Source organism: Musca domestica, unplaced genomic scaffold (assembly GCF_030504385.1).
Source record: "Musca domestica strain aabys unplaced genomic scaffold, Musca_domestica.polishedcontigs.V.1.1 2, whole genome shotgun sequence".
Classification (NCBI taxonomy): domain Eukaryota; kingdom Metazoa; phylum Arthropoda; class Insecta; order Diptera; family Muscidae; genus Musca; species Musca domestica.
Genome location: NW_026712249.1, coordinates 3,209,922 through 3,220,852, shown reverse-complemented (window position 1 = coordinate 3,220,852; position 10,931 = coordinate 3,209,922). Strand labels below are relative to the sequence as shown.

General features: G+C 38.8%; 3 protein-coding genes across 3 annotated transcripts; 1 reads left to right on the top strand and 2 right to left on the bottom strand.

Moving 5' to 3' along the window:
• Positions 1–495: 495 nt before the first annotated feature.
• On the top strand, positions 496–4,623 carry LOC101887788 (uncharacterized). Its single transcript, XM_005180960.3, has 9 exons — positions 496–737; positions 804–1,495; positions 1,580–1,805; positions 1,876–2,279; positions 2,337–2,488; positions 2,544–2,760; positions 2,881–4,047; positions 4,104–4,330; positions 4,394–4,623. Exons 1-9 carry the CDS (start codon positions 599–601, stop codon positions 4,554–4,556), a joined length of 3,387 nt encoding a protein of 1,128 aa, XP_005181017.2. The 5' UTR covers positions 496–598; the 3' UTR covers positions 4,557–4,623.
• Positions 4,624–4,685: 62 nt separating this feature from the next.
• On the bottom strand, positions 4,686–5,294 carry LOC101891174 (glutamic acid-rich protein-like). Its single transcript, XM_059121515.1, has one exon. It carries the CDS (start codon positions 5,292–5,294, stop codon positions 4,686–4,688), a length of 609 nt encoding a protein of 202 aa, XP_058977498.1.
• Positions 5,295–9,284: 3,990 nt separating this feature from the next.
• Positions 9,285–9,809, bottom strand: LOC101891000 (arginine/serine-rich coiled-coil protein 2-like). The gene has a single exon (XM_011293174.2). It carries the CDS (start codon positions 9,807–9,809, stop codon positions 9,285–9,287), a length of 525 nt encoding a protein of 174 aa, XP_011291476.2.
• Positions 9,810–10,931: the final 1,122 nt, after the last annotated feature.

Sequence of the window (10,931 nt, the reverse complement as noted above, 5' to 3'; positions counted from 1 at the left end):
ACTCCTTGTGTATCTTAATTCGTGTTGACTGTAGAGTGATTACAACATACGGACTGATGGACGGAGCATGCCTTGAGGACAATTATATTTATAACAGACAAACCTACGTTGCTACTTCCAAATGCTCTACACAAAATTGATGCTTTCAGAAATTTTATCAGTACGGATTTTAAAAAAAATGTTAGCCTTATCATTTTGATTATCATAGAAATTCCCGCACACAAATTCAGAAGTCTTTATCCATGGTAAAATGTTTCATACCTCTCGTACGAGTTTCCAAAAATCTCGGCATCAATGATTCGAACTTCAACCATTCTTCCGGCTCCGGGTATAGAAACTAATTTAACTAAGATCAGTGTTAGACTCTATTTAAGATAATTATCTATCAAAGAATCCCCTTAGATGTCTCTTAAAATGACCCTGGCAAATAACGAAAATATCGATTGTTGTGAAGTACCTATTTACGATGGCACAACAAATATAGCTGTGTCCTAGCAACGCTGGGGCCCAACGACCAATATATGAATTGACTAAACAATTTATATAAAATTTGCCAAACGCTAATTGTGAATGGTTGCGAACAGTGGAGGAAATCGAAATGAGGCTGTTCATGAAAAAGTGTTTGAGAAAAAAGCCCCAGGAGTTGAAACCTGGTGCGATTTTAGATGCTGTTATTTCACAGTCATCGGCAACAGCTAGCAAATGTTTGCTCTACAAGTTGGCGGACTACAAACGGGGTGAGTGAAGAGAACAAGTGACTAAATTTTAGTTAAAAAATTGAACATTTTAAATTAATGAAATAGGAGGCGACCTCATTGATGCCATCAACACCGGTGGCCTGGTGGCTGTGGAGCAACTGATTCGCGAACAATTCGGCATATTTATGTACAACGATGGCAAGGGTCAGGTAATTAATCGTGCCGAATTCTTGCGTTGGAAATATCGTGACCACACCGAAGTGACCATACCCATAGAAGCCTCTTTATCCATACACGATCCATTGGGTAAATGGAAGGATCACAGTGCCTGTTGGCAGATGCAGTATCGTGGCGCCTTGGGAGAGAGTCTGCTGCATGTCTTGATTATTTGCGATTCCAAAATGCATACCAAATTGGCGCGTATCTTGTTGAGGGTGTTTCCTCGCCTGGCATTGGATGTCATCGAGGGCGAGGAGTATTTGGGTGCAAGTGCATTGCATTTGGCCATAGCTTATAGCAATAATGAGTTGGTTGCCGATTTAATTGAGGCAGGAGCTGACATCAATCAGAGAGCTATTGGAAGTTTCTTTTTGCCCAAGGATCAACAGAGAGCCAATCCGGCAAAGAGTACAGATTACGAGGGTTTGGCTTATATGGGAGAATATCCATTGTCATGGGCTGCCTGCTGCGCCAATGAAAGTGTCTATAATCTGTTGATTGATCATGATGCCGATCCCGATGCCCAGGATAGTTTTGGAAACATGATCCTGCACATGGTGGTGGTGTGTGATAAGTTGGTGAGTACAATCAGGAATGGTTGTCCACTTTTTGCCACTTGTTTCATGTTATATTTCACATTTACTGCACTATTTATTTCAAAGGACATGTTTGGATATGCTCTACGCCACCCCAAGACTCCGGCCAAAAATGGAATTGTTAATCATTCTGGTCTGACACCTCTAACATTGGCTTGCAAATTGGGTCGAGCTGAGGTGTTCAGGGAAATGTTGGAACTATCGGCCAGAGAATTTTGGCGTTATAGTAACATTACCTGTTCGGGTTATCCTTTGAATGCTTTGGACACGCTGCTACCAGATGGGAGGACCAGTAAGAGATGGAGCACAAATTAATATACTACAGATGATGATGATGGATGCAATATCCCAATTATTTACAGATTGGAATTCGGCCTTGTTTATTATTTTGAACGGTACCAAGGAGGAACATTTGGATATGTTAGATGGTGGGATTATACAGCGTCTCCTGGAGGAGAAATGGAAGACCTTTGCCCAGAATCAATTTCTAAAGCGTTTGCTGATTTTGGTGGTGCATTTGTTATGCCTCTCAACGTCGGTGTATCTGAGGCCAGCCCATGATGGCGATGATGACGAAGAAGATGAAACGGCTCAGGCTAATGCAGGACTACAGACCAATGATCCAGAAAACGAAGAATATGATATTCAAACAATAGTTAGATATTGTGCTGAGCTGTGTACCATTGCGGGGGTCCTTAGTTTCCTGATTTTCCAACAAGGCGATGAAATAAAGAATCAGGGATTGTCAGCCTTCCTCAAACAATTGGTGAGTATTTGGATAAAACATTTTGAATATATTTTAAAAAGTCTTTCTTTTTCCAAGTCCCATGCTCCAGCTAAGGTAATATTCTTGGTCTCGAATCTGATGATTTTGGCCTGCATACCCTTTCGCCTAATGGGTGACACGGACACAGAAGAGGCCATACTTATATTTGCTGTGCCGGGAAGTTGGTTCTTGCTCATGTTCTTTGCGGGGTAAGTGCAAGTAATTACATGAAAACAGACTTCAAGAAGTGCTTCTTATTTTCAGTGCAATTCGTTTGACCGGTCCCTTTGTAACCATGATCTACTCCATGATAACAGGTGACATGTTTACGTTTGGCATTATTTACTCCATTGTTCTGTGTGGCTTTTCCCAGGCGTTTTATTTCCTTTACAAAGGACATCCCCAATTGCAGTCGACTATGTTTGATACCTTTCCCAGCACCTGGATGGCCCTGTTTCAAACCACTTTGGGAGATTACAATGTAAGTGTGCAAAAATGTACGGGGGTAGATCAATAAGTGATCCATGATGGGATCACTAACTATCTTTTAATCCCTTTTTTTGGAAAAATTCAAATCTCTTTTCACAATTTTGTTTTCCAGTATCCCGATCTGAATCAAACAACCTACCCGAACTTGTCGAAAACCGTTTTCGTTATTTTCATGATTTTCGTTCCCATTCTGTTGCTGAACATGTTGATCGCCATGATGGGCAACACCTACGCCCATGTCATTGAACAATCCGAAAAGGAATGGATGAAACAGTGGGCCAAGATTGTGGTCACACTGGAAAGGGCAGTTCCCCAAGCGGATGCAAAAAATTATCTGGAAGCCTATTCCATACCCTTGGGTCCTTCGGATGATTCCGGATTTGAGGTTAGGGGAGTAATGGTCATTAAGAGCAAAAGTAAGACAAGAGCCAAACAACGCAAGGGAGCAGTATCGAATTGGAAGAGAGTGGGCCGTGTAACGCTCAATGCCTTGAAAAAACGTGGAATGACGGGTGAGGAGATGCGTCGTCTTATGTGGGGCCGAGCATCCATATCGAGTCCCATTAAAGTGGCCAAGAAGAAACTGAAGGATCCCTACAATCTAAATCAAGAGCCTGGGGGTCAATCAAATTTGACCAGTGCCATGGACATGCTTAATTTTGCCAATGACCCAGCCTCCAGCTCGGGATTGGCTTTTAGAACTTCTGGTACTCAGGACCCCAAGGAGAAGAAGGATGTGCCACACATTCCCGCACCAGATCCCCTGCGTGATTTGGTTCTGTTAGCCGAAGAGAAGCCGGAAGTACACGATCCACAATTCTATTCAGCATTGATTCAGTTGGCCAACAAGGCCTATGATTTGGTGAAGAAAACCCTGGAAAGCCAACATCAGCCACAAGTTGAGGAGCCGATACCACTCACAGAGGCCACCAGTTTGAAGGACGTCACACTGACAAAACAACCCGATCCCGTTGCTGCTGATGCTGGACTCCTTGGCGACATGGCCATGGGTGCCAATCTTACCAATCTCTTTCAAGACCCCAAAGATATTGTGGACCCAAAGAAACTCGAACAATTTCTGAAAATGGTAGCTGATGTTGAGACCGAGGAAAGTGATGGAGGTGGTCCAATTTTGGGAAAACTTTCATTGGCCCGCAGGACACGCAATGCCCTATTTAAGGTACCCATACCCAAGAGTACTCTTGGCGACAGTTCGGATAAGTTAATTAATTCGGTGTGGGACAAGGTGCCAGCCGACAATGATGAGGACAGTATTCCGGTAGGTTAGACTTAACTACAATCAAATGACAAGAATTTAACAATTCAGTTTCCTAGGCCTTTGATTTCCAAGAAGCTCTGGCTGAACATGTCCTGACAGTGGAACAAGAGGCCGATGTGGAGACCGAAGATGCAAACGATGATTCGGGTGAGACCATGGACGATATACCCACAGCGGAGGAAGTACACGCTACCATGAAGCAATTTCATTTGCGTAAGCGTCAATATCAGCAGGACGATGCAGCACGTCGTGCTAAGACGGCTCGAATAAGGCGCAAGAATAAGTAAGCACAAAAAATAGTGGAGATATTCGTTGTTACTCATTTCCATACTTTTAATTCCTCTAGAGTTGCTCCAGATTATGCTGGGAGTGAAGAGCAATATGGACGTGGCCGTTCGGCACCCATGAAAAAGAAACATGATGAGGATGAAATGTCACCTCCTGATCCCTTGGAACCATGGAGTACTCGGGAATTGCAAAATATTAATAAAATCCTGGCAAAAAAGTAAACCATTGCAAGATTCTCTTAGAATAAATGCTTAAATTAGATTAAAACAACAACAACAACAAAGTAGCGATTTCATTTAGAATTGGAATATATTTTTGTCATAACTTGAAAATCCATTAGACTATAAAATTTAACCGGAATGTTTGCGTCTTGCAATACGCCTCCTGCGGAATCTGCGTGGCTTGCGGTTTTTACGGTTCTTGCGTTGTTTGCGTTGTTTGCGTAGCTTACGCTGTTTTCTTTGCTTGCGGAGTTTGCGTTGCTTGCGGATCTTGCGTTGCTTACGGATCTTGCGCTGCTTGCGGATCTTGCGTTGTTTACGCTGCTTACGCTGCTTACGGAGCTTGCGGTTACGGTTGCGACGACGGCGAATAAGTCTGTTACGGCGAATTTTACGCAATCTCCTGATGCGGCGGTTGCGTTGTTTGTTGGCCCGAGTATCGGCTTCTTCCAAATCATAATCGTAATCATCATCGCCTTCCTCTTCATCGTAATCTTCATCCTCTTCGAGTTCGCCATCTTCAGTTTCCAACAATTTGTTGTTAAGATCCTCGTCTTCGTCGTCATTGTCGTCCTTCGAGGCTTCTTCAGGTTTTAGTTCAGTTTCCGTCGATCGGTGTTCGGCGACAGCCTTTTGAATTTCCGGCTTTTCGGTGACATGGACTGAAGCACCAGAACTGTGGCGTACCATACACAGTACAGCCAAGAAGGCCAAGGCTAAGAGATAAGATAATTTCATTTTGAAATTTTATCACTTCGGATATTCTTCGACAAGACAGTGGATTGAGTTGTTGATAGATAGACAAGTGATGAGTATCTGATGCTTCTATCTCGAAATTCAAAAGATATTTATATGATTAGTTGACTACTGCTGGGTATGAAAGGGCTCATGGCTGGCCTCCAATTGTGTCAATAGTCATGTTTGTATATTAACATGATCAAACACACATTGGTATCGCTGTGACCTACAAACTTTACATGTGGTAAACAACAAATGTTTACATTCTTTGTGGTACCCTGGAATTTGGACTAGAACAGGCCCCTCGTAATTTGTCATTGTGTTTGGGTACAAACTGTTAGAACTGAATGGTTCTACGTTGTAAGTTTTGAAAAGAAGTAAGTGGGCGTGTTTGGCTATTTCAAAACTATCGTTCAATAGTTTCTAAGATATTACCATTGAAATGAAAGAGAAATGTTTTTGTTTTTTAAAAAATAATGCTAAGCTAGGGCAATATGTTCAGGTCATGGATCAATCGACAATCTGAGTAAAATGCCTTAATGAAGTCCGAAAATTTGGCAGAGGTATTTCTGGCCTGTATCTGATATCTGGTACCAAATATCATTGTTGTCGAATGAATTACAAATGTGAGGGACTTAAACACCAAGTCGGATGAAACATATGCATGGGAAGCTATAGCTATATCCGAACCGATTTTCAGTAAATTTGACGTAATTTCTTCTAGATTGCATTCTGTTGAATGTGCCAAAATTCAGGTCTTTTGGTGCGCAATTAACCAGAAATCGGTTGAAGATATAGGGGTGCTAAAGGGTTCAATAGGGTTCGACCTTGGGCCAAACAATTATTGTTTGGAAAATTTCATCTCAATCGGATAATAAATGCGACCTGCATTTATTATCCAAGAACACATGGACAGACGGACGGACATGCAAACAAATGTGGTGTAGGGTATAAAACAGAAAATCAGCTTTAACGTTAAGTTCGGCCGGAAGCAAATTGTTTTAAAATGTAGTTATACTTAAAACAAATAAAGAAAGACCAAAAATCGGATTTTATGATACCCTACACCACTTTGGATATTAAGTACAGCTACCCCTTACAAATAAACGTTTTTATGGAGAATCTATGAGAATTAAATGATACCAACTATGATTGTTTTTAAAGGCGTATTATGACTTTAAAGCATTTATAATTTAAAGCCGAATGGAGTTAAAATATGGGAGGTATATCCTCTTCCTAATCGATTTCTACTAAGTTGGACAGAGAATTTGTGTTCATCAAAATCCATCCAATTTAAGCTGATATTGCACTTTTTAGGCTCAATAAAGGTGAAATCGCAAGAAGATTTACCTTGAACCGACCACTATACAATTAGTAGAGGATTTTTTTTGCTGTATCTCCGGGGACGAAATATGGTTGTTGTGGAGTACATATAAAGCTATATATTAACCGACTATCGCAAAATTTAATACACATTCTTCAGGCTATGTTGAAATGGTATAAAGTTTTTTAAACCTAATGAAAAATACTTCATGTGGGTCCACTTCTTGGTAGGCACCATGCAACGGTAGCTCCTTTTCAAATGTTATTTGACTTTTCTAGTCCTCAGTAGGCAGTTTAACTTCTACCAAAAGCATTCAGTGTAGATATAGCAAATATATATAAGGAATTTCGATATTTTACATATAGCCGATTTGGGCATAAATCAAGTTTTTGTATGGTGGAGAGTATTTTACTTGTTTTTATTTTTTTTCTAACTCTTCACTTTTAATCAAAATTATTACCGACTTGAGCCATTTTGAACGTAAACCTGTTCGAAAGAATGAGTCGGTTTGTCGACAGGCATGTACCCATACATTACGGTACGATACGGTTCCGATGTCCACAGTTTGGTCTAAAAGGTCTATGTAATTTATGATTTGTGAAAATTATGACCCTTCATCGAGAAGAAAGGGATGGATATATATCACATTTTCACACTAGCTGTTTTATCAGCAAACATTTTAAGAAGATACCAGTATGACGAATTTAATTTATAATAGTTTATTATTTAATTTAATTACTTACTTAACATATACACCTATTGTGGGGAAGGTTCGAAAACCAGTGGGCCGTTTTAACGTGATACTAATGTACACAATTTGGGCAACGTATCACAATCTCTCGCTTCAAATAAGTTAGATGATTTTGTTCGATTCATAGATTTAAACTTTTTGGGCACGGACTGCAAGATAAATAAATATTCAACTTTCACACTAGATCTATATTGGCATGAAACTTTAGATGTACGGTTTGAAGTTTGAAGAAAATATGTCACTAATTTCACATGTTTGAATGTAAGAGTCCAGAAAAAGTAGACCAATAATTAATTCAAATATTATGGGCAATATTAATTTACAAATTTTAACTTTTGCGGGGGGAGTGCATCAATAAATCAGTGGTTGTTTTTGATACTAACACCTCATGTAAGTCTTATACAAATATTATGAAGTGCGAAGTTTCAGGAATTCTGATTCCCCAAAATGATTATATTTTTGTTTATTTATTTATTATTTATGCATGGGGTCAAAAATAATATATGACGGATGTCAATATATGTTAATAACTAGCTGAAACCGGCGCATATAAAAACGGGTGCGCAGCCGTTTTTATATGCGTTCAACATTTTATATACAAGCACTTTGTGGTTTTTAATTCAAGAATAATAAACCATTTTTATACTCTACAACACTATGTGTTGGGGGTATTATAAGTTTGATTGGGCCAAAAATTATGTAACACCTCGAAATATTGGTTTCCCACATAGGAAAGTATATATGGATCTTCCTATCTCGCCGAGCTGAGTCGATCTAGCTATGTATGTCCGTCCGTCCGTCTGTCCATGTTAATTTGTAATCACTCTACAGGTCGCAATTATAGTCCGATCCTCTCGAAATTGAAAATTGAGATGGGGTTATGATCAGAATAGAACCCTTTTGCTTTTGGAGATGATCGTATAATATTTAGGGGTTGAAATGGACCAAAAACTGAAAAATGTCCTGATTTTGCAGTTGCTCTACAGGTCGTAATAATGGATCAATTGAAACGGGAGTTAGCATGGAGCTAGGGCTTGGGGGTGGCTAGAAGTCTTCCAATTTTGTAATATTTAGTGGGTGAAATAGACTATAACATTTTTGTTAAATAAAAGTCAAATTTTCCATTAAACCGCGAATATTTTTAATATGTGTGTACTTCCCCGTAATAATTGTAGCCTTTATTGAATTATTGTTGTAGTTGTTTTACTGTTAGCCTAGTACCAGAGCAACCGATTTCAATATAATTGGACAGATTTGAATGTAATCTGAACCGATTTGAATATAATTATTTTTGTTCCAAATTTGAACACTGCATCTTTAACCGATCAATAGATATGTGCATACAAAATCAAAATTATTTGGAGGTACCTCCGATTCTGAGGCTATACCTCCAGTTCCAAGTGGAATTCTCAAAATTATATGGCCTATGTTACTTTCAGGCAATGCTGTAAATTTCAGAAATTTTCAGAAAAATTGGTTCTGCTGTAAATTTCAGAAATGTTCAGAAAAATTGGTTTTGCAGTTTTTGAGCCCATAACTTTCAAACAAACAATCAAACATACAAACATTTCCCTCTCTTATAGAAATAGAAGAAGAAATATAAGAAAAACAATGGCTTAACTCGTAAAGATTGGAAGAGAATAATAGCTTTAGAAGACTATTTTATTATAACATTGTAAACATTTAGTTTTTAACACAAAATTATTAGGTTTCCCCCCATGTTTTGTTCCTAATGCAATTTTTAATATGGATTATAATCCATATTCTTAAATAGTCTAAGCGATTCTAGGAGTAACATAACAGCTTGACCCCTCAAATATATGGCTAAAGTGTAATAGAAAAGATCAGAATTACATTTGCATATTTTCTTTGAAAAATCTCTTTATTATTTCATTCAATTTTGTTTAGGAGTATCTTAACCGGAACGATTCCTGTTGCGACGACGTTGTTGACGGCGGTTCCTGCGATTTCTACGTTGTCTGCGGTTGAATTTACGGTTCCTGCGGTTCTTGCGAATGTTGCGATTCCTACGATTCCTACGCTGTTTACGTTGTCTGCGGAGGTTTCTGCGGTTCTTGCGTTGTTTACGGAGAACACGACGACGTCTTTGCTTATTGCGTCTGTTGCGACGAACATTCCTCCTCCTGGTGCGGCGGCGGCGTCTTCTGGCACGAGTTTCCAATTGCTCCAATTCGTTTTCCTCATCTTCTTCATCATCGTCGTCTTTGTGCTCTTTGGGTTTCAACAATTCAGTCTCTTCTTTAGCTTCCTCCTTATGCTTGTTATCCAATTTGGCTAAGTCGGCCTCTTTGTGTTCGGCTTTAGATAAGGCATTTTCCAAACGTCCTTTTTTGGAGATTTGAGCATTGGCTGCTGAGCTGCATTGAATGGCACAAAATATGGCCAACAAGGCGAAGAGGAATCCAATGGAAAATTTCATTGTAAATTGGAAGACTGCTCTGAATTGATACTTCGATAGAACACAGAGCAGATGAATGAATGATACTTTCTTCCTGATTGGAGTGTGTATTTATTGGAAATTAATTTTTTGACTGTGAAACTGTGCTCCAATGCACAAACAGTTGTTTAAATATTGAAGTCAAACAGTTCTCCAATATGTAATTAGAGCATAGTTCTTGACTAAGGCCGTTTGTTTTCTGAGTGGCTGTCATGTCATCTCACGACACCTAAGTTTTTCAATTGTTCATTCTCGGCTTGAAAAGAAGTTAGAGGAACATGAAATACTATCATATAAGTTGAGATATTGACGGTGCATAACGAAACAGGAATATTTGTTTTTAATTTTTCTAGGTTACTCGTAGCTCTTATAGAAACTATATAGCATATAATTATTTACAATTGTGTTTTATGAAAAAAAAAACATCTCTAGATTTCTAGCCTCTTTATGGTTAGAGGAGTGTGCCCATATTATCTACTTTCTCACCGCACATCAGTGAATTGCAACATTATGATATTCGAGATTTAAACTGAATCATTAGCTTATGTCGCTTTATACGTCATTTCTAATTCTTTCAAGTATGCAGTGCTTATAGAGAACATATCAAGAAGAATGATATGAAATGAAATATTGACTTTAATATTAGGATGTTTGAAATTTGTTTAACCATAACAGAAATATTTATCCGTTATTGTTTATTTTCACAACTGACCTAAGACTATATTACATAAGTAGGATTCTCTCGTCTCGTCTTCTGTAAAATGTATGGTTTTGTATAGAAATTTGCAGTTTATGCAGAATTACTGGGCCAATATTGCCCATCTGCGAACCAACATTAAAAACACCTTTGAACAGTTATTGTGTTCGATTCTCTCATATGGGCACATAACTGAGCCTTGTAAAAATTACAAAGTAATGAATTACCAGTAAGTTGAAGATAATAGTCTATTTCATACAGAAAAAAAAAAAAATAAAAATTACAAAGCAAAATAATTTATTTCCCTCATTACCAAGGGTGGTGGCTTCCGAAGGTTCGAAGTCCGACACTCAATGTCGTAAAACTACGAATAACATAAGTAAGAAAAGGCTATAGTCGGGCGGGGC

Bases quoted from the DNA above. Each gene is read 5' to 3' on its own strand.
- LOC101887788 (XM_005180960.3), top strand. From the start codon at position 599: ATGAGGCTGTTCATGAAAAAGTGTTTGAGAAAAAAGCCCCAGGAGTTG. The intron at 738-803 runs GTGAGTGAAGAG...TTAATGAAATAG, and splicing joins GTTGGCGGACTACAAACGGG to GAGGCGACCTCATTGATGCC. The intron at 4,048-4,103 runs GTAGGTTAGACT...TCAGTTTCCTAG, and splicing joins ATGATGAGGACAGTATTCCG to GCCTTTGATTTCCAAGAAGC.
- LOC101891174 (XM_059121515.1), bottom strand. From the start codon at position 5,294: ATGAAATTATCTTATCTCTTAGCCTTGGCCTTCTTGGCTGTACTGTGT.
- LOC101891000 (XM_011293174.2), bottom strand. From the start codon at position 9,809: ATGAAATTTTCCATTGGATTCCTCTTCGCCTTGTTGGCCATATTTTGT.